Source organism: Salvelinus fontinalis, chromosome 33 (assembly GCF_029448725.1).
Source record: "Salvelinus fontinalis isolate EN_2023a chromosome 33, ASM2944872v1, whole genome shotgun sequence".
NCBI lineage: Eukaryota > Metazoa > Chordata > Actinopteri > Salmoniformes > Salmonidae > Salvelinus > Salvelinus fontinalis.
The window spans coordinates 48,167,085-48,193,984 of NC_074697.1; the positions used below are offsets into that span (position 1 = coordinate 48,167,085).

Genomic DNA, 26,900 nt, shown 5'->3' on the forward strand with positions numbered 1-26,900 from the left:
GGAAACAAGATCTCTCAACATTTTCGTAAAAAGAATGTTGCCTTTGAAAGATTGCCTTGTTGATGAAAAACAGAGATTTTATAGGCAAGGGATAACTCACATGCTGAATAAACTGCTCTCATGTGTCATAAGAAGTTGTGCTGAATTAAATGTTGAATGAGAATAGGAGAATGGACCGGGCTTAAGAAAAACATGATGTGCTCTCTGTTTTTTAGGAATCTTACGCTACGTCCTGACGTCCTGTAAAGTTAACGACCTGGCGCTGACACAGGTGACCTCGTGAAGTACTCTGCCTCCAATGTGTGAGGTCTTCCCGTCTTGTCAAACATGTAGAAAGTGGAACAGTTCAGTGAGTTGCGATACTCCCATAAATAGTCCAGAGAATGGCGTGAGAAAAGAGGTACGACCTTCATCTTTGTGTTTGTCGTGTCTTCTCCTCCCTAGCCCCTACCCAGAAATCCGTTGGAATCTGACGTTCTCGTGCATGTGGGAGTCAAGAACGGAACGTCCTTGAGTTTAACAGCAGTTCTCATAGTGCTCTCCTTTGTCTCTCGACTGAGCACTTGAAACGGTCTGTGTCTGGACTGGTCAGCACTGAGTCGTCCTCTCTGTCTGCATGGTCAGCAATGAAAAGAACGAGAGTGACTCACAATACCGTATAGCCGTTATGCCTGGTCTGAAGAAGACAAACAACCACCTTTTTAGCTTAAATGCGGAGAATCTTAAATGCGATCTTCACTGACCGTTCTTCGAGAAAGTAGTTGGTATGTACAAGGCATGTAAAGGTTGCCATGTTGCTGCTCTGTGAAGAATGCTGGTATGAAGGCTATAGGTTCATGGGTCATGATAGAGCCTGCAGCAGAAATTGCCCTCGAAAAAGGACTGATGATGGAGGGGTTTAAAGCAACAGCACTGTCATCTAGCCCACACACTGTCCTTTGACCCTAGTCATTTACAGAAAAACAGTCAGGGAAGAGACTCTGAGCCTAGGGGGCGCTCTGTGCAGAGAGCCAGAGAAAGAAAGAGAGAGACCGAGAGAGCATGGTGATGGGAGATGCATGTACTGGGCAGTCCAAAATGGCTCTGCAACTTCAAATAATTTTCTGTGTTCCTATAAGTTAATCACATTGTCAGCTGCTACATATCATGTTTGTCTCTAAACGCACATGGAGGAAAGAACGTACATAGTTCTCTTTTCCACAAGATGCACAAAATATTTTTTTACATGAAAAAAGGACTCAAGGCTACACTTGAACTTCTTAAACATGATAACAGAATATGCCGAAATCATAATGAAGCTATAATGAAATAACGGCCCTTTTTGGGCTGCAAATTTATTTTGAAGAACAAATAGTTTTTAAAAATCCGTGTGGCCCTCCGTTCAATTTTGAAATCTGAATGTGGCCCATCTTGACCTATTGTAACGGCTGTCGTAGTCGTTCTCCTCCTCAGACGAGGAGGAGCATGGATCGGACCAAGATGCGGATTGGTAAGTATTCATTCTTTAATGGAAAAACAACAAACACTACAAAATACAAAAACCAACAAACGTGACTAACCCAAAACAGTCCTGTGTGGCCCAAACACTGACACAGGAACAAACACCCACAAAAGACAAGTGAAACCCTGGCTGCCTTAGTATGATTCTCAATCAGGGACAACGATTGACAGCTGTCTCTGATTGAGAATCATACCAGGCCGAACACAAAATCCCAACATAGAAAATCAAACCTAGACCAACCCACCCAACTCACGCCCTGACCAACTAAAACAAATACATGACAAAGGAAAACAGGTCAGGAACGTGACATCTATCCCTGATGGGTGAGTCAAAGTAACCCAAAAAACTAAAACACGTAGACATAACTATCTGGCAGTCTAGCTTAATGCGTTTCGCTCTTCTATGAGTTTCTAACATTGTGGTGAGCTCAGATTTAATCACTTATGATTAACCTTCTAGCGAACTTATCTCCAACACCCTTTCACTGACAAATTCAGTTTAAAGAACAACATTTACTTGATAGGCCATGATAAGGGCCTGTACAGAGCTTTTAATGGGGTCAGATTACCACATCCCGGAGTCGCCTCTTCACTTTTGACGTTGAGACTGGTGTTTTGCGGGTACTACTTAATGACGCTGCCAGTTGAGGACTTGTGAGGCGTCTGTTTATCAAACTAGACCCTCTAATGTACTTGTCCTCTTGCTCAGTTGTGCACTGGGGCCTCTCACTCCTCTTTCTGTTCTGGTCAGAGCCAGTTTGCGCTGTTCTGTGAAGGGAGTAGTACATGGCGTTGTACGAGATCTTCAGTTTCTTGGCAATTTCTCGAATGGAATAGCCTTCATTTCTCAGAACAAGAATAGACTGACGAGTTTCAGAAGAAAGGTCTTTATTCCTGGCCATTTTGATCTTGTAATCAAACCCACAAATGTTGATGCTCCAGATACTCAACTACTCTAAAGAAGGCCAGTTTTATTGCTTCTTTAAACAGGACAACAGTTTTCAGCTGTGCTAACATAATTGCAAAATAATTTTCTAATGATCAATTAGCCTTTTAAAATGATCAATTTGGATTAGCTAACACAACATGCCATTGGAACACAGGAATGATGGTTGCTGATAATGGGCCTCTGTACGCCTATGTAGATATTCCATAAAAAATCTGCTCTTTCCAGCTACAATAGTAATTTATAATATTAACAATGTCTACACTGTATTTCTGATCAATTTGATGTTATTTTAATGGGCAAAAAAATGTGTTTTTCTTTCAAAAACAAGGACATTTCTAAGTGACCCCAAACTTTTGAACGGTAGTGTATATTAAAGGATAACAATATGTCCCTTTAGCTCTGCTTGGCAAAGCAACAGCATCTCCTTCGTGATAAGAGTATGTCATGGCTAATTAAAGCATTCCTTCTGGTTAATGTAAATACTGGAGGTCTTGATGTCTTGCACGCAAGTGAGAACTGCGCAAAGGAGGGAGGGAGAGAGGGAAGGAGAGAGGGAGAGGGGGCTGGAGGGTAATTACTTTCGTTCAAAGACTTCAGACGTGTCTTTCAGTGTCAACTGAGAGTTGTCCTTTCTTTGAACAAACTTGAGTGATGTAAAAAGGTTATACTTGTCTCGGGAGTTATCTCAGTCTCTTGCTGCCCCGTCATCGACAGAGTAGGACATGTCTGAGGGGTGTTTATGAGTAATTGAAATGAAAGAAAATAGCAAAATCATACTGCAGTGAGAATCAAACAAAGACCTAAAACAAATAGTTTACAAGCAAAGCATCATTTATCAGAAAGATACATTTTTTGGGGGGGAGAGTGTGATAGCAAGGCCTAGTGATTACTTTCATGCAACACAAGAAATAAAGATACTTCCCTCTAAACAAAAGGACTAGGCTATACTCAGGACCTAAGTTCAGCCCCAAGAACCCATCAAACAGATTGAGAAAAGAGGTGAAAAGGCCTTAGACACGAAGCCAACTGGCAAAGAAAACAAACAGAGGAAAGTTCTCTCCAGCCCTGTTTTGTCATCAGTATTTAGCAGCAGACCCGCAGCAAACATTAAAGTCAGTACTGACATCCTATCTCTTTGGATTCTTCGGGGCCGTATACTTTATCATCCAATTGTCATCAGAATCACGTGGGTCATAAAAAGTGTAATCCTATGTAAGTATCGTCTTACAGATGGACAATAATCGCTCTTGGAAATGTGAAACAGGTTGCAGTAAACAACAGTTATAAAACAGGCACTAGTGAATCTACTGTACCTGTTGAATACCACCCACGTATCTTTGTGGAGGGACACTAAAGAGAAATGTGGTAGCTTGGGGTGGTGCAGCAAAACTGGCGAAGAGGTCCTGTTTCAACACATACCCAGTCAAAGCATTGAGCTATAGGCTACTACGCTCTTAAAATGGTTTTCCTGAATGACAATGAGTAGGAAATCCAAGCGTAAGCGAGGGCCATCCGTATTGTGCATGAAGCATAAACAATAGAGTACAGATATCAAGTCAAATACATACGTTTTCAAAGACTCCCGAGCTTGACCTCCCATTGGTTCATTCACCCCTGCACCAATCAGAGAAGAGTCAATGGCATGACTCATGAACCTTCGATGAGAATTACATTCTGACATGAAAATCAGACACTACTGTGCATGTTAATCTCTTGTTAATAACCTGTACCTTTTCAAAATACTGGTGGAGTTTATTACTAGGTGACACATGTCATATAAAAGGATATTATATGTTTTACAACTGTACTGTATTTTACACAGTTTATGCAGGATGTGCTATGCAAAAATAAATAGAATATAAGAATAACATTTCAGATTGTAATTACCTACTTCTGTAATAACTTACAACATGTATCTCAGAATGAATATATTGCACGACAATGGATGTGCTATTACACAAACCTCAAAATATGAATTTATGTAAATTAATTCAGTGCACACACCGGGGAATAATTTGTTGAATTTGTTGGAATAATGTTTAACCCTCAGAATTATGTTAAAATATGCTGTGTACTTGACATGTTTAAATCGAGAGTCAATTTATTCAAACGGTTTCAGAAACAGTTTTGCATTTGAATAGGAGAACTGAAAAGGAAAAGAGAGTGTTCTAGCATACAACTTAGTTGCTATTTGTAATAGGCAACACCAACAAGTGTGACTAAAAACAGAAAGCAGAAAATATGGCATGTTGATACCTACAATGGCCAATTGTCACTCCGAAATTATGATAGGCTGCGTATACACAGACAGACCAATTTTCCACATTTTTTGGTCTTTTGATCAATCAGATCAGATCTTTTGCCAATTATTGGGCAAAAAAGATCAGAAATAGGCTGCCTGTGTGAACACAGTAATTGATACCTACAATGACCAATTAGCTTTCAGAAATTACAGTAAAAATGAAAGAAAAAAAACAGACTACACCAAGAACACACATTGGCTATATTCCAATGTACCTGATACATGAATTCTTCCTAAGTAGTATGCTAGTGTGGACATTGAAACAGAGCCATTGTCCTTCTGTAATGTCCATAACAAAACAGTGGAGATCAACCAGGGGGTTTCATGTCGTCTGAGGTTGGCTCAGTGTGTAGAAAAGAACTCTTTTCACCCTCCATCTTGTCTTCAAAGACGCAGATCAGGACGACCCACAACCTTCTTGAATTTTTGGATCATAAAACGAGAGCCAGAGCCCTAAAATGAAACAAGCACCTCAGGATATCAGACTGCATTCTCCAGAGACAGGATTCTGATTAAGTGACACACGCACACGCGCACACACAATGTGTTTTAATAAGAGGACAAAGCATTCTTGATTGTGATTTGGCTCCATTCATCACAATGCTCTTCGCTGTGGAAAATCGTGCACACTATGAACTTGCAACACCACACACAGCAATGGGAGAGAAAAACTGTCAAATCGTAGACGGGGAAGATACCATTCGGTCGTCAAAACGTTATCAATGAGTTTGTGACGAATCCCACGACACACATTGATGACGTTTAGACAGCACAACGTTTTCACCACTTTGCTTTTGCCACTGGGCTGCAGGTCTATGTAAATGACCCGCTTCGTTTTTGGTGTTGAGGTGAGTGCCCTCCCTCCCAAGGGCCAGGACTGATTGGTGCAAATTGGAGGGGAATACTATAGAACTGAATATTTGAACTATAAACGTCGTCTTCAACGGAAGAGCCTAATCTTGCTAGTGGTTCCAAGTACTCAACAGTCTGTTGTTATTTTTGTGAAAACAAACATTTTGAATGCAGTAGAGTTGAGCTGATTCTTTTTGGTTTATTCAGTTCTTTTTTCGAAAGCAAATTCAGAGTGATGAAAATATTGTGCGGTCGTAGTAGAAAAAAACTTTGCGGTCCTACTATAGCTAGCTCACTAGCTTGCAGCAGTGTTGTTGTTGGCAGACTGGAGAGAGGCAGAAGAGAGAGGGGGCACTCAGGACTAACACTACAGGCCAATCAGAGTCAGTTACTTACACAGTACCACTGTGCTCGCAGCAGCAGCAAAGCCTACTTCTTCTTCCCTCCTAATGACATATTTTCCGTTTTTTTCTTCTGTGCCTCATTGAACAAAAGACACACCTTTATGTTAGAAAGTGGTTGGACACCCCCCAGGATACAAATACCCTGGTTGATCGTGAGTAATAAGAAATATCCAATTCTGTCCAATGTTTTTCAACAAGGAAAATCGGGAATTGGAATTTGACTGGAGTTGAAATGGAATTGACCCCGACCCTGAAGGACATTGTAATTATTAAGTGTGAACTGTTTTCATACCTCTGTCATGGCGTCATCGATCTGCTTCAGCTCCTCGTAGTGGTCTCTAGAGTCTCTCAGAGGCTGCACCATGATCTCCTCAATCTGGGGGAAGAGCTGCAACACACACAGGGGAGGTTGGGGGGTAGGTATTCAGGACAGCAGCCTTTTCTAGTCAATATGCAATTATCCACTGGCATTGTTTTCAAGAGGTCGTGAAATATAAGAGACCTGTACAAACGGAAGCACACACAAACACTCACAGGCGGCACACATACTGTACTTACACACTATGTCTATATTGTGACATTTGCTTTGTAGTTAAAAACACACACGCCTACCTTCAGGACTGTCTCAAACATTGGGATGAGGACAAACTTGATGAATCCGATCTGGGCAGTGGGCTTGGTCACCTTGTCTCTGTCCATAAACGGAGCCACAGGCAGCCCTTCAGTCTTCTCCCTGTCACTCTGTCAATTCCCGAGACAGGAGGGTTTGTACATGTCACCCCACTCTTTCATGACATCATTCTTATCGACAGATTCGTCCCGATGAAGGCCAAGATGGACGAAATGTCAACGATTTTTACCCTTCTCAAGAAAGCATGCACAACTTCAAGAGTGACAGCTGAACCCGTTTTCACTCCAAAAATTCAAATCAACACATTACTAGACTCACTATTATTAGACTTTCTTATTACACATTATTAGACATTATGATTAGACTTGATTGAGGTCACCTGCATGAAGTACTCCTCCAACAGACAGTCCACCCAGGGTTCGGCCACCTCGGTTGGCCGGACCTCGTTGGAGATGTCACAGCATTTGATCAGAACCATCTTCAGCTGCACACATACAGACAAGGAATACAGAGTCATTTTCACCGTGCATTATGGCAACACAACCATCGTTTTTAGCATTGGCTAGCTAGTGTGACTTTTCAGGAAAGGTCTACAGTTCCGTGAAAAAGTATTTGTCCACTTTCAGATTTTCTCTATTTTTGCATATTATTTTATTCTGAATGTTATCAGATCTTCAAACAAAACCTAATATTAGATAAAGGGAACCTGTAATAAGTATGTCATTGTTGTGTTATTTGTTCACTAAGGTTCCCTTTATCTAATATTAGGTTTTGGTTGAAGATCTGATAACATTCAGAATCAAAAATATACAAAGTAGAGAACATCATAAATGGGGGCAAATACTTTTTCACGGCACTGTACTTGTGGTAAAAGGCTTTGGAGCAATCGAGATGAACACAGGCACTTTATCTTAGAACCCTCTGGCTTTATTCCATAGGATAGGACCGGACTGACATCATGAAACGGACATCCGTGTGCTGCTAACAGTTTAGCGTCCTCCACTGTCCCTGTCTTCCACTGTACCTGTATCGGGCTTGAACCAGTGATCCTCTGCTTGGAGACACACGTGACTGCCCTCCTTGACAACATACCAACCGTTTGAGCTATCAAAACATATCTCGTTCGATATCTCCGTCTGCAACATTTCCAGATAGCTGTGGAGTGAGTTTACAGTACATTCTTAGCTCCATTACAATCACATAACACTACATGACCAAAAGTATGTAGACACCTGCTCGTCGAACATCTCTTTCCAAAATGAGCATTAATATGGAGTTGATCCCCCCTTTGCTGCTATAAACAGCCTCCAATCTTCTGGAAAGCTTTCTGATAGATGTTGGAACATTGCTATGGGGACTTGCTTCCATTCAGCCATAAGAGCATTAGTGAGGTCGGGCACTAATGTTGGGCGATTAGACCTGGCTCGCAAGTCAGTGTTCCAATTCATCCCAAAGGGGTTCGATGGGGTTGAGGTCAGGGCTCTGTGCAGGCCAGTCAAGTTCTTCCACACCGATCTCGACAAGTCATTTCTGTATGGACCTCGCTTTGTGCATGGGGGCATTTTCATGCTGAAACAGGAAAGGGCCTTCCCTAAACTGTTGCCACAATGTTGGAAGCTCAGAATCTTCTACAATGTCATTGTATGTGAAGCGTTAAGATTTTCCTTCACTGGAACTAAGGGGCCTAGCCCGGACCATGAAAATCAGCCCCAGACCAGTATTTCTCCAAACTTTACAGTTGGCACAATGATTTCGGGCAGGTAGTGTTCTCCTGGAATACGCCAGACCGGACTGCCAGATGGTGAAGCGTGATTAATCACTCCAGAGAACACGTTTCCACTACTCCAGAGTCCAATGGCGGAGAGCTTTACACCACTCCAGCCGACACTTGGCATTGTGGTCTTAGTGCGGCTGCTCAGCCATGGAAATCCCATTTCATGAAGCTCCTGACAAACAGTTCTTGTGCTGACGTTGCTTCCAGAGGCAGTTTGGAACTTGGTAGTGAGTGTTGCAACCGAGGACAGACGTTATTTTCGTGCCACAGTATGTGCTTCAGCGTTCCTGTTCTGTGAGCTTGTGTGGCCTACCACTTCACGGCCGAGCCGTTGTTGCTCCTAGACGTTTACACTTCACAATAACAGCACTTACAGTTGACCGGGGCAGCTCTATCAGGGCAGAAATTTGACGAACTGACTTATTGGAAAGATGGTATCCTATGACAATGCCAAGTTGAAAGTCACTGAGCTCTTCAGTAAGGCCATTCTACTGCCAATGTTTGTCTATGGAGATTGCATGGCTCTGTGCTCAATTTTATACACCTGTCAGTAACGGATGTGGCTGAAATAGCCGAATCCACTAATTTGAAGGGGTGTCCACATACCTTTGTATATATAGTGTATCTCCAGGCCACCATTCAAAGTCTTTCTTGGGTATGCCCTATCTTTCCATCCCTGTCTTTGATATAGCGCACTCCTCCTAGTTTCTGTCGTTTGCTGAGGCTATACCTGAACAAAGGTATGCCTATTTGGCACATCTTGATGTACAGTATACATAGTCAGTTGATGTCATGTGATGTACAATACGTACGCATGTGACATGCTCCTCGTTGGTGAAGTCAAAGCTGTCCACTTTATGTTTGAAGGAGTCTAATATTTCTCCATGCCGGGCCATGTCTGTGGCCAAGATCAGGGTAATGATGGCCTGTAAAGGGAGATGGAATCATCAGAAATGATGAAATCCCCCTCCTGCCTTAGGCCAACTCAAAACATCTTGTGGTTAGTTGGAGAGAAGGAAATGCAAAAAGACAAAGGCTGTATGTTAAGTGGCACCCTATTCCCTATATTATAATTTTTTTTTGTTTTACCTTTATTTAACTAGGCAAGTCAGTTAAGAACAAATTCTTATTTTCAATGACGGCCTAAGAACACTGCCTTGTTCAAGGGCAGGACGACAGATTTGTACCTTGTCAGCTCGTGGATTCGATCTTGCAACCTTTCGGTTACTAGTCCAAAGCGCTAACCACTAGGCTACCTGCCGCCCCGTATAGTGCACTACTTCTGTCAATAGTGGTGCACTATGTAGGTAATAGGGTGCCATTTGGTATGCAGAAAGAATCACTGTGCATTAGCCTAGGTCACCACCTACCTGTCTGATCTGCTTGTAGGCCTCCAACTCGACGTTGGCAAATATGTTGCACTCGGGCAGCGAGAGGATCTGGAAGGCCACGGCGCAGTGATGGTTCTCCAGGGGAGATATATCGTTGTAACGCACGGCCAGCTCTGTGCGAGCATTGATCTGATACCTGACAGGCAAAATAAACCTCTAAGACATGAATCAGTTTTCCTTGACAACATGACCTGACCAGGGAAGCCTATAATCACCAGGACCCAGAGTTTCACCCTGGCCATGTCACATGGCCAGGGCGGAACTCCCGACCTCACATCAAAACTGGAAGTATAGATTGGACCATTTCCACGATGTAATAACAGAATTGAAGGAGTTCCAAAACATCCGTGTTGTGTCTGTCGTCCACATCTATTCAGCGATCTAAGTCAAGGCTGTAGAGCAGTGGGAACTGAGGCGCAGAGTAGGAACCTTTGGGCGCTTACGTGTTGTTGTAGCCGGGGTGGTCCAGGTCGTGGCACACTGCAGCTGTCATGAGAATGCCCATGTCCGTCAGAGTCATCTTCTCCTGAGGAACACACACAGAACGTGCTCATGTCTCTGATCTCTAATACAAGGTGCCAGAAGGTTTTCCTGACCACCTGACCTGACCAGGAAAAAAAGTCTGGACCCTAGTTATAGACCATGTGTGTCTGGTAAATGGCACGTATTATATTATATTAGTACAGTCACTTCTTACCGGCAGGTTACACAGGTTAATCATCCCATACATCATCTGACTGACACAGAAGCAGTGGCGGAAGTTGTGGAACGGGTTGCTGCGATAGTTCTCCTGAATGCCCAGCTGTGAGAAAGAAAGCTGTCAATCAAACTATCCAAATATCATCAATACTTTTAGGTTCTCTTCTTGGAAGCCATTGTTTCATATCAATTGCATGTCACTTGCACATTGAGATAATTGCTTTTATACAGTTCTACTTGTACCAGCCAACGTTTGAGAGTGATGGGGTTCATGTTGAATTCCTTCACCAGTCCCAGGTCATGGTACATGTACTCCAAGCAGCTCAGCATCTAAGCCACCGATCAAAGACACAGTTAAAAGAACACTACACGCATCATCATAAGGCGCAGCAAGTGTTCTATCTTGAAAACATGATTGCTGACATGCACAATTGGACTCATGAAGAAAATACTAAAAGATTGTTTTTGAGTGTAGAGAAAATACTTCAAAATGTTTTACTACGAAAATGTGATTATATAGGCCTGGATGGCATTATGATATATATCAGATGATAGATGAATCTCAAGAGAACTAACCTCATTGTGTTCCCAATGCCAGACATCGAATGTTGGCTTCTTCAGTGCTTCAATAGTCTCCTGGGATAAGGTGTACTGTAGAAATGAGAGGGAAGTCACAGCGTCAGTCCTAGGATTAATGATGTCAAAGTGATTCATATCTTTAGGTTTGAGAAAAAAATGTATAGCCTACTGTATATTACTAGAATCACCTAATTCCGTACCTTTGGATAACTTGGGACGTCACGTCTGGGATTAAGTTTCTTCCCGTCGTCTGAGAAGTTGTATTTGCAGGGACAGTTCCCAACTCTGAAGAGATGGGAGAAAATACATCATATTTGTATCATTAATCTGCTTGCTGTATAATTCCTCTAAATCACAACATCATTTTAAAACCAACATAAAAGTCTTACTATAGAATATCCTAAGAAATCTGAAGCATGGCTTGGTGAGTGTCATTTATGTTAAAGGTCATCGTACCTCCCTCCTCCTCTGGATGTCATCTCATCTCGTAGTTTCTTTAGGTCATTTTTGCACTTCTCAATCTCCACAACTTTCAGCCCCTCCACTGAAACGACAACACGACTGTTAGTACCCGACGTGGTGAATTCAGTAACAGTGAAGCAACGCACACACAAAGAGAGAAACACACCGATAGTCAAACAAACCAAAAAACTTGCACATACACTCAACTCTTTTCTCCAACATGGCCAGTCTGTTGGTCACCTCAGTTTTCAGCTCGTTGATCCGGAAAGCCCTGCAAAGAAATACGTGAAAGGGGTTTGTTTGAACAGCCTCTGGTGTCATAGAGGTACTTCTGCGGAAAGGGAAAAAGCTAAAGCGTAGCGCTTCTGTCTGCAGTGAAACATAAACACACCAATTACCTACTGAACTGCTCTGCCACCTGAGATAACACGTTCTGAAACATGTCTTCTTTCTCTGTGGGCGCAAACAAACAAGAAATAAATCACTCTAGTGATCAAAAATCACCCTTAGTACCCAGAGTTGTTTTAACGTTGTTTTTTTAAGTTTGGTTGCGATAGCTTTTATGTGAGTGATGTGAGTAAAGAATGAATTAAGATCTAAAAGGTCAAAGGTTAAAAAAAAGTGATGCTGAATTTGAAATATCGCTTTGGGTACGTCACCTCCTAGCTGACCGGTGGACAAAGAAATGACTTTGTACAAGGAGCTGTAAAACATGTCAGTCACATTCCAACGTCAGTCGTCAAGCCGTTGATTACATAACATTTGAAAAGTATTTCAACACATAGTACATAGGCTATGCGTTCCTTGGATTAACAGCGGTCAGGAATGTTTTTCTGTGACCGAGCTCAATAGAGCAAATACTGTATCATTGAGATTTGGAGATTTGGAGGGTAAAAGTGACGTGTTACTTGGGAGAGTTGGTAGGCATGGTCGGGTCTATGGACACCAGAGCCCCTTCAAGATCCACCATCATGATAGCAGTATTCCTACAGAGGGGGAACAACAATAATAAATAATAAGGTTGTGTTCCAGGAAGCACACCCTATTCCCAAATTGCACTACTTTTGACCAGGGCACCAAAGTAGTGCACTGTATAGGGATCCATTAAGAATGCAACCTACATTTCTTGTTAACATGCTCTTAAACACAACACACGCGAAGCTTGCCGTTTGGTGTTTACTTGTAGTTGACTTATCGTTCATGAAGCTCAGTCAGGATAGAAAGATGATAGGTTTGTGGTGAACTTGAAACAAATGTGCTGTGTGTCATGCATACTTTCGACGGATGTGTGACGACTGCATGGTGAGAGAGACGAGGGAAGGAGGCGGCCGCAGCTGAAATGTCACTGACCTGGGGATGTTGGACGAGGAACAAAGAAGCTCCTTGATGTCACATGGGCTACAATGCCGACTGAAAACCACCTGGGGGAAAAAAGGCAGACGAAGGGTGAGAGGCGTCTGTCTCCCTATGCATCTCAAGCCCCCTGAAAACAGTCTGCTCTCTGTGAGACCTGAGTCTGTTGTAAAGAAGAAAAAAAAAGGCTACAGTGGAAAGAGTGGGGGTAGAAAAAAATTGTGTTTTTTTAAAAGATATTTATCCTTTTTTTAAACAGGGAAGTCACATTAAGATCCACATCTCTTTTTCAAGTGAGCCCTGTATGTTACGAGTTCAAATATTGAGGACTAAATCACAAAGGCATGAAGTTGAAAATGTGTGTGAACTCAGCCCAGTGTAGCCTACCCTTTGTCAGGGACCAACCCAAACGTTGATAATACGACACTCCATCAACATACTAGCAACAAATACTTGCGTCATCAACCAGCGAGAGAGTGTGTATCATTCTCTGTAAACCACAGCAATATACACAGAAATGTCCAAACAGATTATACATTTCATTAACAATGCTAGTTCCTATTTGTGGTCTACTGATGGCACACATATTCGTTTCATATTGTGCCGGTCTGAGATTCATTGTCAAGTAAAGTGTATCTAAGCTTGCGATGTTGGCTAGCCTCCAACAACTTGAAGACCTTTTGCACAAGCAGATGCAGTAGACAATCCCTCAAACTCTCGAGCCCTCGAATGGACATGTGTCACTTTCAGGTCTCTACTTGAGCCACTCTATGCGACCACAACAACAGGGGTGTGTGTCATCACAAGTATACTGGGCTTACTAAGTGCCTGGCTCTATGTATCCAAAATCAAAGCAGACTTGAAGAAATAAGATAGAAGGTGTACAAAGGTAACAAAATCCGGTAGATTCACTTGTGCTAAGTGGGTTAAATATGCCGGGGGAATTTACCATTTTTATTCCGGGAATGCGTTCAAGATTTAATGAGCCAAAGAAATTGGAGGACATATCCATTAGAGAAGCAGTTGCTATTTGAAATGCTACCAAATGCAACATCACAATAGACACGGGCTGGAAAGGGGTTTTAACCAATCAACATCCAGGATTAAATCCACCCATTGTATAACAAGCAACATTCTATAAGAGAAGTTTCAAGTTTGAATGTCACATGCACAAGTACAGTGAAATGCCTTTCTTGCAAGCTTTAACCCCAACAATGCAGCAATCAATAACAATGTAAAAATGACAAAGTAGAACAAAAAGTGTTTAATGCTTTCTGAGGTTGTTTCTGTTCCCGAATCGATTTATTTTTATTTTTAAGTATCAACATTTTTGATTTCGGTTTCAATACTTTTTTTCAACATTAAATGCGCTATGCATTATGTGGGTTGAATGCTGTAACAACACAGATTAAAACAATGAATAAAAGTCCCATGGTAGTGACTGCCCATTCCTGCTCATCACCTATTAACAATAATTTATTCACATTACTTTACTTTAATACAATATTTCAGTTGTTGTGTATATTCTAGTTGTTTTATTTGATGACTTTATTATTTCATTCCAAGTCATCATCTCACCTCTAGAGAGCTGCTGCCTATGCTGTCTGACAAAATCACTATTTTAGTAGTTCTTCAAGGTAAATACAGCACGCTTTTATGACTGCTGAATACCAACGATCAATCACTTAGATCATGTATTTTCAGGGAGAGGTACCTCTTGAAGAAACTGCTCTCTACGTACCACTTCTTGATCTCACATTCATCTGTCTCCTACATAGCGTAAAAGAAACACAGACTGGAGAAGTTTAGCCCCGCAATGGATAATGGTCATTGTGGTTAATTATCACGCTTTCTGCAATAAACTATGTAGAACTGTTGGAAACTACAACTCCCTACTACATCGCACCGGTCGGGCAAATGATCTGATATATCTCTAAAGAAACTGCAGTGCAATGAGCGCATTGATCTCACACAAAAAAATATGAATGAAACGGAACTCAAGTAATTGAGCCGACATGGAAAAATTACTGACATTTCGATTAATCGCTCAGCACTAGAGAATAGTCTAAATGGCTTGGGTGGTGGGAATCTTTAACGATTTTCAGGGCCTTCCTTTCGCACCGCTCGATATAGAGGTCCTGGATGGCAGGGAGCTCGGTCCCAATTATGTACTGGGCTGTCCTTACCACCCTCTGTAGTGCCATGCGATCGAGGGCGGTACTATTTCCATAACCAAGCAGTGATGCAGCCAGTCAAGATGCTCTCAATGGTACAGCTATAGAACTTTTTGAGGATTTGAGGGCCCATAGCATTTTAAGTCCTTAGCGATTTAGACACCGAAGAACTTGAAGCTCTTGACCTGTTCCACTGCAGCCCCGTCGATGTGGATGGGGGAGTGCTTGCCCCACCCCTGTCCTGTAGTCCACGATCAGCTCCTTGGTCTTACTGACGTTGAGGGAGAGTTTGTTGTTTCCGACCCCACACTGCCAGGTCACTGACCTCCTCCCTGTAGGATGTATCATCGTCGCTGGTGATCAGGCCTACCACCTCCGTGTCGTCAGCAAACTTGATGATGGTGTTGGAGTCGTGTTTGGCCACGCTGTTGTGGTGGAACAAGGAGTACAGAAGGGAGTAAGCACACACCCCTGTGGGGCCCTCGTGTTGAGGGTCAGCGTTGCGGAGGTGATGTTGCCTACCCTCACCACCTGGGGTCGGCCTGTTAGGAAGTCCAGGATCCAGTTGCAGAGGGAGGTGTTCAGTCCCAGAGTCCTAAGCTTGGTGACGAGCTTGGAGGGGACAATAGCGTTTGACACTGAGCTCAAGTCAATGAACAGCGTTCTCACGTTGGTATTCCTCTTACGTATCTAGGTGGGTGAGTGCAGTGTGGAGTGCAATTGAGATTGTGTCGTCTGTAGATCTGTTGGGGCGGGATGCAAATTGGAGTTGGTCTAGGGTGTCTGGGATGATGGAGTTGATGCGTGCCATATCCAGCCTCTCAAAGAACTTCATGATTATAGATGTGAGTCCTACAGGGCGGTAGTCATTGTGGCATGAAGCCTTAGAGTTCTTGTGAACAGGAATGATGGTGGTCGTCTTAAAACATTTGGGGATTACAGACTGGGACGAGGAGAGGTTGAAAAGGCCTGTGAATACGCATTCCAGCTGTTCTGCGCATGCTCTGAGAGCGCGCCCTGGAATACCTTTGACCTGACGAAAGACTTTGAGGGCCCATAGCATTTTACATTTTTTGTGATTTACTCACGTCGGCCTCAGAGAGCGAGATCACCTAATCTTCTGAGTCGGTGATCACCACGATGTTGAAGCATATGATGAGAGCAAATACGAGACACAGTAGCCTATATTGTTATCTACAGTATGTGTATTACATGATTACAGTGCAATGGCCGGGAGCTGCGATAACAAGAACATACCGGGTAGGCTAGTGATGTTTCTACCCTCACAAATATCACGTTCTGTTTCTTCCCCCTTTGATAATGAATTAGTCCACCAAACAATTTTGGTTTCCCTTACAGTACAGTGAGTGCATACGATTTCCTGTATGTGATCCTTGCGGGAATTGAACCGAAAACCTTGAAAGCAACGCGCTTTCACCAACTGAGCCACACGGGACCATCTCTAGTTTTCCTCAGACTGAGGGGGGAGTAGAAAACAATGGAGACATAGAACATGCTAGCAACAGGTGGCGCCGTCTGTGCTCGTTTAAAGTATGCCACAAACACCTGTGAAACACAATGTCACACCACCTCTTGGTTTATTAGAAAACACAGCTATTTCAGAGGCCTCACACCTGACTCATGTTTTGAGGGGAATTCACAACTTTTTCACCCCAAATGTAGAAATAAAATAGAGAATACAGGCAACAAGGGGCACAGAATGACTGGTGCACAAGATTAGGTGTGTGGGAACCAACAAAAACCGTGGAGCCATAATGAACCCACATTGTGTCAATATCATTAGACACCTGTAGAGATTATATGACTTTGATTTGGTCACCTGATTCTTACAGTAGTCAAACCATACTGTATTCTAAGTGTAGCCTGCCATTACTCGAAAAAAAAACAGACACCATTTCACCATCCAGTCTGTCTATTGGTCGACTCCATCATTGCAGCCAGGGACCTCAATGATCGAAGAGATGTAATCACACAAGGTACTTTGGATGCTGTCTATGATAAGAGTCTAACTCTGATACGGGAGTCCCTACGGAGAGACCCCAGCGCGCCCACTAACGAGCTCAGAGTACATCCTCTCTCACACAGAGAGAAGAGCATGGATACTGTGTCTGTGGATCTCCTTTTCTGGTCAACCAGGATATGCGCTAATGAAAATGGATGGAACTCATGGACAGGTAATAAGAGATTCATTCTTGGTGTTCACTACTTCATTTCAAGTATGCTGACTAGCTACGGTAGAGAAAATAGCTGATGGCGCAATCTGTTAACTCGGCTGATCCGGAGAATAATAGATACACTTCGAGAAAATGTTTGAAGATAAAAAGAATGGGAAAAAAGAGAGACAATTAGTTTGTGAGGTTTCATAAAGAGGTGGACCTACCTTATCTAGAGAGATTAGTAACAGTTAGAAATCAGAGGGGGGGAAAAATCAATCAAAAAAGAAATGGGGAAAATAGAGATAATATAAACCTGATAGAGGAGAACCCACCTTCTGAACCTTTCCATCCACGTCCAGATAGATGGTTTTTGGGGCATAGGAAGAGGAGCTGGACCCCATGCTGAATCCTCTATGTTTCTCTCACGTTCTCGTTCTCTCTCTCGCTCTCACTAATCCAGCAGGAGGAAGGTTTGGAGCCCCCGTCCTCCGGCAGAGGAGCCTATATGGCCAGGGTCAGAGCCCTGGGAAATACAGAGAGATGCTATGACTGCAACACAGGAGCCACTATTGAAATACTGCAATAGACTACATTGGAACTGAGACTTGAAAAGTATTAATCACAACATGTATTGATTGTACTGTCTCAATGAATCTATAATCCAGAAAACAATTAAAGGACCATCAACATTTTTTTCATTTTGCATTATTATTTTCAACTGCACACTCAATTCACTGATACAATATAATCAATCCATTGCTATCATCTCATAATTGCGGAAACATTTCCATCTACTGCCATCAAGACATTTGAAATATTCTCACTATTCTGACTCATGGTAACAGAAATATGAAACAACAGGATTGTAAAAACCATACACATTAATAAAATGAAATCACAAATGTACTCTAAAGCTCTATCTTGGAATCTAATATGTCACGGTAAAAGAATAATTAAACACATCCCAATGACTTACTGTGTCAGCGATGGCGTTTTCCCCTGACGCGATAAAGCTTCTAAACTTTCCCGGCGCTGCTGATGCTACTAATACACAGAGTGAGATGGGAGAACCTGGGGGACTTTAGCAATAATTGGCACTCTGGTCCGTTGCCAGGGGACTGTTACTACGGTGAGAAAAAAAATAGGCTGCCCTCCTCCTATCTCCATAATGTCTTTAGTATAGAAGCTGCCAAACCTGCTGGTCACTACACACCCATTGCCATATGTCTTATCAATGAGACATGTGCATGTATGCACGGGACGATTCAAGTATCTTTATTACTTCATACCTTATTACTTGTGTGCTTTGTCAGTAAGTACATTTTCTGGAGGTCAATATACAATAGGAGGTGGTCTGTAGGACTAGTGGATTAGTGGCTTGGTGGACATTAGTTAGGCAATTGGTACATGTCAAACATCAAATACAGTACATTGATTTGAAGGGCATATGACAAGGACGAGAACAATGGATCAAGTGAGACTGCTGCTTTCTCTCACTTATTTATTTATTTATTATTTACTTACCGTTATTTTACCAGGTAAGTTGACTGAGAACAGGTTCTCATTTGCAGCAACGACCTGGGGAATAGTTACAGGGGAGAGGAGGGGAATGAATGAGCCAATTGTAAACTATCGGGAGAGCAGAAGATACGACATTTAACCAATCGGAAGTACACATAGAAATACCGTTATTTGGATGGCTCTGCTGTTATTTTAGTTATTTGGATGGCTCTGCTGTTATTTTAGTTATTTGGATGGCTCTGCTGTTATTTTAGTTATTTGGATGGCTCTGCTGTTATTTTAGTTATTTGGATGGCTCTGCTGTTATTTTAGTTATTTGGATGGCTCTGCTGTTATTTTAGTTATTTGGATGGCTCTGCTGTTATTTTAGTTATTTGGATGGCTCTGCTGTTATTTTAGTTATTTGGATGGCTCTGCTGTTATTTTAGTTATTTGGATGGCTCTGCTGTTATTTTAGTTATTTGGATGGCTCTGCTGTTATTTTAGTTATTTGGATGGCTCTGCTGTTATTTTAGTTATTTGGATGGCTCTGCTGTTATTTTAGTTATTTGGATGGCTCTGCTGTTATTTTAGTTATTTGGATGGCTCTGCTGTTATTTTAGTTATTTGGATGGCTCTGCTGTTATTTTAGTTATTTGGATGGCTCTGCTGTTATTTTAGTTATTTGGATGGCTCTGCTGTTATTTTAGTTATTTGGATGGCTCTGCTGTTATTTTAGTTATTTGGATGGCTCTGCTGTTATTTTAGTTATTTGGATGGCTCTGCTGTTATTTTAGTTATTTGGATGGCTCTGCTGTTATTTTAGTTATTTGGATGGCTCTGCTGTTATTTTAGTTATTTGGATGGCTCTGCTGTTATTTTAGTTATTTGGATGGCTCTGCTGTTATTTTAGTTATTTGGATGGCTCTGCTGTTATTTTAGTTATTTGGATGGCTCTGCTGTTATTTTAGTTATTTGGATGGCTCTGCTGTTATTTTAGTTATTTGGATGGCTCTGCTGTTATTTTAGTTATTTGGATGGCTCTGCTGTTATTTTAGTTATTTGGATGGCTCTGCTGTGTTGTAGATGCACAATCCACGGTCACAAAGAAACTTGTCTTTATTTCATTTGAAGGCAGCATTCAAAAAGGTGGTGACCTTATTGTCCACCTGTGGGGTCATCCAACAGCTAGAGCCATAGAGGTGAAAGCAGAGCTGTTTGTCCTCACACACACACACACACACACACACACACACACACACACACACACACACACACACACACACACACACACACACACACACACACACACACACACACACACACACACACACACACACACACACACACACACACACACTTCTCCCTCTCCTCAACCCCTCATTGAAAATGAGACTAGCACATGGTTTAGTCAGACAAGTTCAGCAGCAGACAACTTGAAGTGATCTACCAGTCTTCCCATATCCATTTAACTCCGCTTTTCAACATCAGATTTTCTGCTGTCACCATTGTAGGCCTACAGTAAGTAGATGTTGTGATAAAAGTCAATATCAATCAATATTCACTCTGGATTAAGAAATATGCTTATGGCTAAACCAATGGGCTATTCGACCATTTCAAAATCAAATACACTTTGCGGTCTAGTCGTCTATTCTCATTCGGTATCAACAGCCTTCAAATTTCAACAGAGCCAACTGAGTTCAATCAAGGTTAAGGTTAGCATTAGAGCCAACGATCCACAACACTGACTCACAAAGATGTCTTCATAAAGGCATGGGCTTCTATTTGGCAATGCTCATGCTGTCACTGTCCTCCCTCTCTCACTATCTATCCCGCTGTTTGAGAGTAGTGTGTGTGTGTGTGTGCATGCGTGTGCATGCTTGCATTCCCATATGTGTGTGTGTGTGTCTGTGTGTGTGTGTGTGTGTGTGTGTGTGTGTGTGTGTGTGTGTGTGTGTGTGTGTGTGTGTGTGTGTGTGTGTGTGTGTGTGTGTGTGTGTGTGTGTGTGTGTGTGTGTGTGTGTGTGTGGTACGCTCACACTAGGCAGGGGAAAGCCTATTCCAACCAAACAGGTCTGCTATAATTAATTGCCCTGAGGGAGGACTGACAGCCTCCTCCACCTTGATTCACAGGGACGGATATGCGACTGACTGACTGACTCAACACAACACAAGCCAGGTAGAGCCACACAAACATAGCTGCTGTGGCCAACCTATCCCTCAGGTATAATTATAGGCTTCGAAGTACACATCACCTGAGTGGGAGAGGCAGAAAGGCACATTGAGAGCTCGGACTAATACGAGAGATGAGAGATGGCTCCGAAGATCAAAGACAGTTTTCCAAAACGATAAACAATAAACTCAATCTGACAGATCCACTCTTCTGTATTTGCTTACAATACTATTGCGTTGTGTGGCCGGAGCCAAATTATATTTAAAAATGGAATCGGACCAATTGGGCTGAGATCAAAACCAGATACGTTTTCAACGCTTATGTAACTTGAGAGAAAGGAGCATTACACCTTTTTGGGTAATCAGGGAGGCAGAATCAACAGAACAAAGGCGACAAAGTGCAACGTGCGGTCCGATTTTCACGATAAAAGATGTACAGCTGGAGATCTGAGAGGAAGCCATTAACCTGATAATAAGAATGGAACATGGGCACCAACCAATCACTCTCTTTCTCTCTCTCTTTCTCTCTCTTGCTCCCCCCACATCTCCTTCTCCCCATCCCTCTATCTCTACCCCCCACTCTCTCTCTTTCTTTCGCTCTCTACACCCCCACTCTCTCACTCTCTATCTATATCTCTCTCTCTCACTCACACTTTATCCTCTCTTTCTCTCTCTCTCTCTCACACACTCACTCACACACTCACACACACACACACACTCTCTCACTTACTCTCTCTTTCTCTCTCTCTCTCTCAGACCCCAACACAGCTCAGAAATATTGAACACTGCTCAGAAGCTCCTTTTATCTCCTTTCTCCACATCCTTCATGTTTTGTGTCCTCATGTCTGGAGGATGAAAGACTCTTATTTAGCTATTCTTCCTCTTTGTCCTCCTCTGTAGCTATCGGATACATCAAGCACGGATACTGTCCTGTAGGTAAATCAGGGGTATCTTACTGCCTTAGGGCCCTTTCTATAAAGAGGAGGGACATCTGTCAAACAACAATAACATTAATGGCAACAACAACAACAAAACACATGTGCAATGGTTCAAAGTCCCCTAACAATTCAAGTTAATGACACATTGCATAAACACACTGCATAAATACTATTAACCCTTGTGTAGTCTTAACATTCTGTATACTCCCCTTGTCCTAAGGGTAAAAAATGACCCGCCTTCACTAAACCCCTAAAACAAAGCAGCTTAATTTAATTTTAAACCCCAAATCTATTTTGCATAAAGAAACAACCTGTCATTCATCACAAACTTTGTGAATATCTGGGTTTTCCCTCTTCACAATGCAGAAAGACTACATTTAATCAGTGGACACCACTCCTTTTTATTACAACACACCTGTCAAAATTGTTTTTTTTACTAAAGTAGAGGTTTATTATTATAATTATTATTGCTAAAGGTACTGCATAGGTGTAAACATATTATTTCTTGCAAGAGATAGCACTTGTATAGCCTAAGAAAGTATCAGAAATGTGCGGAAAGTAGTTTTGAATGCATTTTATTGAAGGGAAACAATAACAGTCTTGAACTTTTTTGGCAACATAGTGATATATTCGTATATACTGTACAATGAGGAATTCAACTACAAAATACTAGTCTTCTCCCATTTTTTTAACCCTTGCGAACACCCACAAGGTGTATAAACAGCAACAATAAATAAGAATAAAATAAGATAATAGATACAAAACAAAAACGTGAAGAACAGAAATCAATCAACTCTAATTAGCACATGTAGGATAGTATGCAAATGGTTGCATGGACTTTGCAGATGTATTTCTCACATGTGCAGCACATAGTATTTGTTTTACAGTCCTTCTTTGGAGGGCAGAATTGGCATCTCCTCCTCTTGCCTGCCCCAGCCTCAGGTGGATCAGGACAAGATTCAGCCCCCTGAACAGATTTCACAAGCGCTGCAGAGGCTGCTGTGTGGCGGAAGCGCTCCCTTCTTTGAATGTATGGGGTTACAAGTGCCTTTCCCAGCTACTCCAGGAACACCCTCCTCTTGTTCCACTTATCAGGTATCCAGGTAGGGTTCATCTTGTTCCATATCACAAAGGCATTGTATGAGGACACATCAATGATGTTATGGAAGATGACCGGGGGCCAGCGGGCAGTCATCCTCCTGCAGCTGTATGTTCCAATCATCTTGTCCAGGTTGTCCACGCCTCCTTTGTTGTGGTTGTAGTCCAGGATGATGGCTGGCTTCCTGTCCTCATGATCACTGATCTCAGACGTGTTGTGCCGTGTGCTCAGGAGGACCACATTTGTGTTCCTCTTTGGGAGGTAAGAAACTAGAGTGGTGGTGGGGGTGAAGGCAAACTTTGATGAGAAGGCCTCTTTCCCCCTTGTTGTGAGATGTGCAGGTGGGAGCTCAGGCTTGTTCTTTCTAACCGTGCCAACCGTGGTGATATTCCTCTTCAGGAGCTGCTGGCTGAGTTCATAAGAGGTGAAGAAATTGTCACACGTGACATTGTGCCCCCTCAGTCCATCTGTCACATCAAGCACAACCCGTCCCTTGGTTCTTCTCCGGGCCTCCACTGGTCGGCTTCCCTGTGTAGACCTGCATCTTCCAAGCGTAGCTGGATTGTGTGTCACAGGCCACTCATATCTTGATGCCATACTTTGCTGGCTTGTTGGGCATATACTGCCGGAAAGGTCAGCGACCTTTTGACAAAAGGGATTACTATCAGTAGTTATACAATTAACAGTGAAAATCACTTACATTACAGACATGAAAATAAAAATGTACCTCTGAATGGAACCAGTTGCTCATTCACTGTTACTTCAGGCCCAGTGTTGTAAAGGTATGGCAGACGCTCCACTCACTTCTCCCAGACCTCTCGCATGGCCGCCAGTTTCTCTCTCACACATCTTGCAGGGCTTGACTCACGGTTATCAAATCATAGCATTCTTGAGAAAGTGTGAAAGCTTTTCAGTGGCATCGTGGCATGGAAAATCACCCTTCCACTCTCTGCATCCCAGAGACTACATGTAGCCTCACCTCGGGACCTACAGTATACACTACCCGCTAAGATTAGCAGCCCTATGTAGGCACGCAGGTCAATCTCATCCATCCTTTTCAAGTTGTCTCCATATTTACGAAAACCCTCCAAATTTGTCATCCCCAGGATAATTTTTTTGATGGCTGGTGTGATGAACATGTAGAATGTTGAGGCGATGTCCTGGACATGGACAACTGCGTGTCTTGTGGGCCCTGGAGTCATCCTTATGACATTTTGTGCTGCCATCCTGCCCTGGTTGTCATATGGTCACAAGGACCATGTTATTTTGCTGTTTGGCAAAAGAATGTCTCTCTTTCAGCTTAGGGGATTTCTTCTTCATCTGAAGATGATGTATCGTGCTCTGGGTTGTAATTCGTCACCATCTTCTTCAGATACCTCCTCCTCTTCTAAATCATTGTTCTCTTGTTCATCCTGGACATCTGAAAAAATCTGATCTATGACCTGTTGGGCACTGAAACGTGCACTCATGGCTTCAGCAAAGAGAGAACTGGGGGGGGGGGCACTGTCATCTGCAGCACCTTACTAGCCTCTGACTGCATTCCCCCATTAGTAAACAATGCTTTCAACAAATGTTTTATTTTGTCTGAAATTATTTCTATTTTGTGAACTTGAGTCATGTGTGGGGTCGTGGAGGGGTCATGGGGGGGTCATGTGTGGGGTCGTGGAGGGGAGATGCTGCACATGCACAAGAAAGTTTTAGTTTTGTCTGAGTTCAATCAGTAGCACACAATCTCAATTTCTCATTGTGTGTGTGTGTATGTGTGTGTGTATTTCTTTGTGGTTTTTGTGGTGTGTAAATGATTTTATAACATATAGTGGCGAGTCATTTTTGACCCTTAAGACTACACAAGGGTTAACTTTTAAGTCACAATTTTTCTCTGAATTGTTATTTGCCCAGAATCTTTGTCGCTAATCAGAGGCTAGCGTAAAGAGCATAATGGGGGCATAATCAGATGGAGGGCTTCTTTAATGGTCCTTGGGCCGGGGAGACTACTGGACACCTTTGTTATAGGTGGACTGGCCGAGAGCCTTATACAAGGCTGTCCACTAACAGAGCAAGATAAAAGCTTTTGGTCTTCACATGAGAAGCCTCTATGGAAGTAGCAGACCAAAGTTATTTCTGAGCTTGCAACACACCTCTACGATACTGCATTTGCCTGGTGGTCCAAACTAAATATGTAGTCTAAATGTCTTAACCGTTGTAATGGTCTGTTCCTGGGCTTTACGGAGCCATTGGCTACATGTCTGTGCAATTGTGCTCTGTGAAGTTCTGAAGGTTAGTCAGGTTTTGCCATGGAGCAGAGAGATCATTTAGCAATTTTATTAGAAATTTCATGCAATTCTATAAATTTTGCCATGTGGCAGAGATACTTTTATTCAGTTTTTCTAATTCTTCATGCAATTCTACACATTTTGCCATGGGTTGGAGAGAAAGTTTTTCAGTTTTAAGGCTAATTTCCTGTAAATCTACACATTTTGGTATGACTTAGGCCATGTTAATGATACAGTATCTGAGGGAGAGTGAATAATTAAAATCAATGCATGCCCGGTTGGTATTCGGCCATGACTACCCCAAGTTTAGATAACTGGCTAGACTAACTGAGGCTAATTGAGTGACTGTCAGTGACTGACAAAACAAGAGAAAGACTGCTCGTGCACAACCAAATTTCGAACTTACACCTTGTGTATTCTATTATTCTAACTCAGACTGAGTTCCTAAAAGAATATCTTATGTCGCTTATGCCTGGAAGCCGGCCCTGAGGTTAGCATGCTCCACCTGTAGGTCTTTTCAGCTGGGGCCTCAACCTTCATCTCAACCTCTGAAAGCACTTTAGACCACAATTCAAGCCCAATCTACCAGTTAGTGTTCTGTAGCCTTTAGTGTTGGAGTGCAGGTCTCCATTTAAAACCCAGTGATTGACCCAGGGGTCTCATCAGTTTGATTAGAAGTATCCACCCCATAACAGTCAAGAGTGCTGTTCTATGATTAGAGATATACCGGTAGGGTAGGCCTTCTGTATAATCACAGACCTCGTCATCCCGGTCATGAACAATTTTTACTCTGGCCCAAAGGCTGTGCTACAGACTATGAAATCAAATGCAAATTTGAATGGGATAGTTGGCAAAAACAACATACAGTGGGGCGAACAAGTATTTGATACACTGCCGATTTTGCAGGTTTTCCTACTTACAAAGCACGTAGAGGTCTGTCATTTTTTGTCATAGGTACACTTCAACTGTGAGAGACGGAATCAAAACAACATCCCAGCCTTGTGCAGGTCTACAATTTTATCCCTGATGTCCTTACACAGCTCTCTGGTCTTGGCCATTGTGGAGAGGTTGGAGTCTGTTTGATTGAGTGTGTGGACAGGTGTCTTTTATACAGGTAACGAGCTCAAACAGGTGCAGTTAATACAGGTAATGAGTGGAGAACAGGAGGGCTTCTTAAAGAAAAACTAACAGGTCTGTGAGAGCCGGAATTCTTACTGGTTGGTAGGTGATCAAATACTTATGTCATGCAATAAAATGCTAATTTATTACTTAAAAATCATACAATGTGATTTTCGGGATTTTTGCTACATGCTTTGTAAGTAGGAAAACCTGCAAAATCGGCAGTGTATCAAATACTTGTTCTCCCCACTGTAGGTTACTACGGTAATCACTGTGTTCTTTGTATGAAATTCCCTACTGCTTAGAAATACTACAGCTAAATGCATTTGAGAGAGCATACAGAGCAAAGCTATCTCATCTATAGAAGGTATGTGGGTGGGTGGGTGGGTGGGTGGGTGGGTGGGGGGGTTGTATCTTGTAATATGTTAAATTATTAGGGATTTGTGACTGTGTTTGCGTGTATTGTGTTTTTTCTTAGATGTAGTAGTTGTTCAACATTGTCACGTTCCTGACCTGTTTTCCCTTGTTTTTGTATTTGTTTAGTATGGTCAG

The 26,900-nt window shown here is 42.4% G+C and overlaps 1 protein-coding gene and 1 long non-coding RNA gene across 6 annotated transcripts; one reads left to right on the top strand and one right to left on the bottom strand.

Moving 5' to 3' along the window:
• Nucleotides 1-1,486: 1,486 nt before the first annotated feature.
• LOC129832437 (high affinity cGMP-specific 3',5'-cyclic phosphodiesterase 9A-like) lies at nucleotides 1,487-18,426 on the bottom strand. 5 transcript variants are annotated; one of them, XM_055896506.1, is made up of 20 exons: nucleotides 18,224-18,426; nucleotides 17,580-17,770; nucleotides 12,894-12,964; nucleotides 12,452-12,529; nucleotides 12,203-12,246; nucleotides 11,942-11,996; nucleotides 11,744-11,814; nucleotides 11,538-11,625; nucleotides 11,282-11,366; nucleotides 11,079-11,153; nucleotides 10,746-10,832; nucleotides 10,501-10,605; nucleotides 10,247-10,329; nucleotides 9,783-9,939; nucleotides 9,225-9,338; nucleotides 7,018-7,122; nucleotides 6,620-6,748; nucleotides 6,300-6,395; nucleotides 6,000-6,077; nucleotides 5,116-5,204 (listed from the first exon to the last, which is right to left on the bottom strand). In XM_055896506.1, the coding sequence occupies exons 2-19, from the start codon at nucleotides 17,646-17,648 to the stop codon at nucleotides 6,033-6,035; spliced, it is 1,557 nt and encodes a 518-aa protein (XP_055752481.1). In that variant the 5' UTR covers nucleotides 17,649-17,770; nucleotides 18,224-18,426; the 3' UTR covers nucleotides 5,116-5,204; nucleotides 6,000-6,032. The 5 variants fall into 5 exon arrangements, with proteins under 5 accessions (XP_055752478.1, XP_055752479.1, XP_055752481.1 ...); XM_055896505.1 differs by having other exon boundaries at nucleotides 6,000-6,083; nucleotides 18,224-18,422; XM_055896503.1 differs by lacking the exon at nucleotides 6,000-6,077 and having other exon boundaries at nucleotides 1,487-5,204; nucleotides 18,224-18,424.
• On the top strand, nucleotides 16,691-17,939 carry LOC129832438 (uncharacterized). Its single transcript, XR_008755946.1, has 2 exons — nucleotides 16,691-17,265; nucleotides 17,708-17,939. It is a non-coding gene; the product is annotated as an uncharacterized LOC129832438 (long non-coding RNA).
• Nucleotides 18,427-26,900: the final 8,474 nt, after the last annotated feature.